This window comes from Sprattus sprattus, assembly GCF_963457725.1.
Source record: "Sprattus sprattus genome assembly, chromosome: 12".
In the NCBI taxonomy this organism is placed as follows: domain Eukaryota; kingdom Metazoa; phylum Chordata; class Actinopteri; order Clupeiformes; family Clupeidae; genus Sprattus; species Sprattus sprattus.
This window is the reverse complement of record NC_137910.1, coordinates 12,467,378-12,473,282: the sequence shown is the minus strand read 5'-3', so window position 1 is coordinate 12,473,282 and position 5,905 is coordinate 12,467,378. Positions and strand designations below refer to the sequence as shown.

The following is a 5,905-nucleotide window of genomic DNA, read 5'->3' as shown; positions in this document are numbered from 1 at the left end:
ATAATGGTAATGTTTCATAAGCTGAAATAAAATATCCTAATGAATCCTAATTTCATCTCAAGTACATGCTTTATTTTTTTTGTTCAAGAGAACCAGCACTTTGTTTTGAAAATAGTAAAATGGTTAGTATTTAAACAGAATGATGATAAAGATTGAAGAAATGGAGCACAAATCATTGTCTATTTATCATATCTTGATAAATGTAGTTTTAGGGGACTCTGATATTTTGTCATGATTCCATGAAAATAAAACCCATTTCGCTATAATTCATTACAGCAACACAACTTGATTTGGTCAGTGTTCCTGGAACCTGTGTGACCATGACGTTCCAGAGGCTCATAGCTCTGTTCCCTCTCTTCATGGTTCCTGTCCAAGGGTGGGAGGCTCCCTGGTTCTGCCATGGAGAAGACTGTCCCCAGTTCAGCGTTGTTGACACCTATGAGGTAAAGATCATTTACAATAATAACCAATGGAAGACATCTTATCGTGTGAGTCATTCTTTTCAAACAACAACTTGACCTGTGAAACCGGCATAAAAATGAAATGTATTTTTCTTATTTTCAAACAAGGGCTTTGAGGAGCGCTTATATAATGCTTCTCATTGGATCACTGTGGATGTTGGAATCTCTACAAAGGAGGAGGTCCAAAAAGCCATTTGGAAGCTCCGTGATTACACGAAAGGAGAGAATGAGGAAAGTATGTGTCATCTGCTTAATAACATCTGTTATTGAAGAAAAGATGTGAACACACTATCTCCTTCAGTGTACTCACTGACATGTCATGGTGATAAATGTGACCAAAATGCTCTGAAATCTGAGTTGAATGTTCTGAGACTGTTCTCTTGCTGTGATTGCACAGAAGAGCATGTAATCCTGCCCTGGCCTTCGATTATCTCAGTGAAGGGGGATGGTGATGAGAAACACGGGTCTGTGTCCTGGCCAGTCCCTTTTGGCACTCACCTTCCCAAACCTGACGATGCCACCATCAGGGAGACAGACATGCCCGCTGCCACGGTCTATGTCAGGTAAGAAGCTGTACCCAGATACGTTTTTTGTCGATCTGCCTCTCCCTCTGTCTTTGATTCTTTATCTAGCTATCTATCTATCTATCTATCTATCTATCTATATATCTGTCTCTCTTTACCTGTCTGGCTGTCTGTCTGTCTGTCTGTCTCTCTCTCTGTCTCTCTGTCTGTCTGTCTCTGTCCTTTACCTGTCTCTTTAATTCCATGTATCTTTCTGTCTATTAATTTCCATCCTGACTTTCAGTCACGGCTCGTCACTGTTACACAGGAAAAAATATTCTCTCTCTGCCCCTCCCTCTGTCTTTGTATTTGTCTGTCTGTCTGTCTGTCTCTCTCTCTTGCTCTCTCTCTCTCCTTTACCTGTCTATTTACCTCCTATTTATCTTTCTGTCTATTCATTTACTTCCTGACTTTCACAGTCACCAGTGCACACACTACCTCCATCCTCAACACTGTGACCTCATCTTTGCCTTTCTCTCTGTTTTACCCTTTTCTTCATCAGGAGTTTTGGTGGGTTGGCAACAGAGACTAATGGCCGTGAGAACCTCGAGAAGCTGAAGGAGTCCATTGAGGCTGCGGGGAAGAGCTTCGTGCCGGACCGATTTGTGGTTGCAGGATACGACCCCCCCTTGCGACTGTTGAACCGTCACAATGAGATCTGGATCTTCGCAGACTAAGTGACCCTGGGGTTGAGTTGCGTTTAGATTTGTTGAGTAGGGAACACAATTGTAGCAGGTGTAAAAAGTTGAGTTGATGAGAAAATAAAGAAAACTAAAAATGAGATAAAGCTTATTCATGCATGCAAAAACCTGTTTCCATATGAATGCCAATGGCATAGCATTGTCATTCCGCATAGGTAATCTAAAATGAGTTCTCTCGTTGAATTAATTGTTTCTTTACATCCCATTAATGTGGATAGTTACTGTAAGCACATCTCCTTCAAATGATGTCTTTATGCTTTTATATGTATATATGTACCGTTTCCTGGAACAGAGCTCAGGAGAGAATGACACGACACATTCTTTTGTGTGTTTGCTCATCAGTTCCCTAGGAGACATCAGCATTGAGGTGTGTGCTGACGTACTGATACTGAGCTGACGTCATATCACAGCTGACCTTGATCACATAAAACATATAAGTAAAACAACTGGAAAAAAGACTTGACAAAGGACTTTCAAAAAGATTGTAGCTCTGTAATGGATTGTGATGTGACTCCCTCCAGTGGCTATTAACCTTTTTATATGGAATCCGCTCTGCTTACTAATGAGGCCAGTGTGATGCTACTCTTATTTAACCCCCTCGTTTGACCCTTGATGGTCCTCCTACCATCTTCAGCGTGTCCATTATCTCACCCTGCACCCAGCTACATTACTATACTGCCCATTGGGAAAAAGTTGAAATGGACTGTAGGCTGTAGTTTGTTCAAAATGATATAATTATCATGTTAGTTTGAATAACATTTCTTTGAGGTATAAACTCATGGATGGATGTACTACACCCAGCATAGACCACTTCACACCAGCAGATGGAACCAAATAGTAAATGGTGGATTGCTTTCCTCCTCAAAGCAATTCCTGTCCAGTCGAAACAACTAGTGCACTACTAGGCTCAGACACACTGCAGTATTAATTGTATTTTATAGTGCTGCTCAGGATACCAAGGTGCAGGGTGCAGTTTACATGTATAAGTATACATTATAATCCCTTCTAAGCACTTTCTAGTTCAAAATAACTGTGCTCAGACAGACTATCTATATATCTACCGCAGGACATGCACTCAAGCGTGAGAGTGACCCTATAGCCTCAAGACATAACTGTTACGCCCCAACTTAAGTGGCCCTATGGGCCGAACAAACAATCCACCACTGACCAAAGTAACAACTAAAACACCTTTTAAAAGTACCAAATCCATGGGATTTATTACAAACAAGTACACAAAAACAACATGACAGACTATCAAGACACTACAAAATCCCAGGATGAGGCAGCAAGACCAGCGCTCTGTTCCGTTGTCCATACCCTCCGTACCTACCATCCTTAGTGTGAGTATGTAGGGTGTTCCGTTTTCCGATTTCCCATTTCCGCGTCGAAAAGAAGTATACCCAAAGGACCCGTATCTGTACTCATAACGGTCAAAACGCTGAGTGTGGAACCAGGGTACACTTTCCACACTCAACGGCCGCCATCTTGTCAACGTAGCGGAAGAGGCGGACCCAGGCAGAGCCGCTCAGCTCGAAAAAGACGAACACGGGGCTTGTCGCGATCGTAATTTCCGGTAAGTGCACCATGGAGTATTAGATCTGGAACAGCACTCACCTGCTGAGAATCTGCGTACCTAGTGAGTGTGTACTGTGTACTGCGTATAAGTATAGGTACGGTAGGTACGGTAGGTAGGGAAAATGGAACATAGCGCAGCAGTCCCCAACCTAGAAGCGTCTCTACTGCAGCAGGAAACTGGAGTCTTTATCTGCTGCTTGATCACCTGGCCAGGTGCATTTCATCTGGTCAGGTGCATCTCATCTGGCCATCAGGGGAACACCACATGGGCGGAGCAACAGAAAAGGGAGGGAAAGTGACAAAGAACACAACACATGTGGTCGTAACACCCCCACCCTTAAAACAATGAATATACAGTGAGTCACATACAATAACACTTACAAGTTCATTGTGACAAATTTTTAATCATTGCAGTCTAAAAATAAAGATAGGGACTGCTTCTTACAAAAAGGTTTTAACTTAAGGTCAGAGGGGAATCAAAAAGCTTGCCGTTATGACAAACAAAGTCTAACAAGGTCTAAGTTCTTTCAAAAAGGCCAACAAAACTACTGCTACTTAATGGAAGCATAGCAACCGAACAAACAGGTAGCCATACAAAGTGGGTCCCACTCCCACAAGACAAAATGGCTACCACCATGAGGTGAACAAACTAAATCCAAACAAAGTTAATGCATCTTCCCACAACCACACAGCCACATAGGTGCCTAACACAAAGTGGAGTGCCACAGCCACCAACCCACAAAGGTCACACAGTAGTCATCACTACAAACCAAAATGTTGCCGGCTTACACCTAAGCTGCAACCAAACAGTGACCCAAGTGAAGTGAACTGCCACCACCACTACACAAAATGGACACCACGTGGTCTTCAACCACATAAACAAGTTACCGTGATGGATGGAAACACAAAGTGACCTTATGTAGTGGGTATGGCCTTCCAAGCCAAGATCCACTGATCTCTGGAGCGACCACCTCCCACAAACAAAAAGGGCACAACACAACTGATTAGCTGCAATTAAAACATGTAAGGGAATCAACACACAAGTGGACCAACCAACCGTGGATTGCAACAACCACAACTCACAAATGGGTCACACAGTAGTACTCACTACACACAAAATGTTGCCAGCTTACACCTAAGCTGCAACCGAAACAGTAGTTCTCATTACACACAGAATGTTGCCAGCTTACACCTAAGCTGCAACCGAAACAGTAGTACTCATTACACACAGAATGTTGCCAGCTTACACCTAAGCTGCAACCGAAACAGTGACCCAACCAATATGGAGTGCAGTATCCACCTCTCAAAGGTCACACATCACAAGTCATTACTCCGCATACAATTCCAAATTTACAGCCGCACAAGACAAAATTACCATATAACAAATATCAACCCACTCAAAGATAGACCCGTTGCTGTGAAAGTGCAAATGACTGGAATTTCCTCCTTAGAGAAAACACCCCAACCTGTCTACAAAGATGGCTAATGTTCCTAGCTAGTATTCAGTGGCGCCCCGGGAGGCTCCTTTAAACGTTGAGCTCTGTAAGCAGGCAGCAGACCCAATACAAAGCCTACTGCCACACTCAGAAACCTACCCACGTCCAGGTATACCACCAAAAACAAAAAAGGCAAAATAACAAAGTGGCAAGACTCTATTGTCCTGCCCGACGTCTATCTAATTAGGATGCTCTCCAAACCTCCAGGTCACTCAGGCAACTACCAGTCACAAGCACTAAGCAAACAACAAATTATCTAACAAAAGGATGACCACTACTCAACACAAAGGCCATTAGCTACACACAAAAAGCCTTACACATCTCCCTCATAGATGTTCAATCCCGGACGAGCCCCCATATTTGTTACGCCACAACTTAAGTGGCCCTATGGGGCGAACACACAATCCACCACAGACCAAAGTAACAACTAAAACACCTTTTAAAAGTACCAAATCCATGGGATTTATTACAAACAAGTACACAAAAACAACATGACAGACTATCAAGACACTACAAAATACCAGGATGAGATGCCGCAAGACCAGCAGTCCCCAAGCTAGAAGCCTCTCCACTGCAGCAGGAAACTGGAGTCTTTATCTGCTGCTTGATCACCTGGCCAGGTGCATTTCATCTGGTCAGGTGCATCTCATCTGGCCATCAGGGGAACACCACATGGGCGGAGCTACAGAAAAGGGAGGGAAAGTGACAAACAAAGAACACAACACCTGTGGTCGTAACATAACCAAAACACCCTAGTCTTTAGTCCTGTGTTTTTATATTCTGCTTGAGAGCCGGGTCCCCGTCTGCAAGTTGGTAATAAACATTTAAACCTTTGCGGTGTGTGTTTGTGTTTGTGTGTGTGTGTGTGTTTTTTGTAACGTATCCAGTTATACCACATTCTCTACATAGATACCAGAAGCAAGGTTTAAACTAGGAGAAAGCTTCTGGTACAGAATCAGGTTTTATCGGCCAAGTAAGTTTGCACAAACCAGGCCCACCCAGCCGACCACCAGATACTCTGCCCCTGTTTGGCCACCTGACAGGCCAGCCACCAGACACTCTGCCCATGCTTGGCCACCAGACTCTTCGGCCGTCAACCCGGCTGGTCG

General features: G+C 43.6%; 1 protein-coding gene across 1 annotated transcript; it reads left to right on the top strand.

Moving 5' to 3' along the window:
- Positions 1-320: 320 nt before the first annotated feature.
- On the top strand, positions 321-1,701 carry LOC308373326 (heme-binding protein 2-like; the record flags this gene model as incomplete). Its single annotated transcript, XM_080848776.1, has 4 exons — positions 321-443; positions 570-696; positions 859-1,024; positions 1,527-1,701. The coding sequence occupies 4 exons, from the start codon at positions 321-323 to the stop codon at positions 1,699-1,701; spliced, it is 591 nt and encodes a 196-aa protein (XP_080704902.1).
- Between the last annotated feature and the right edge of the window lie 4,204 nt (positions 1,702-5,905).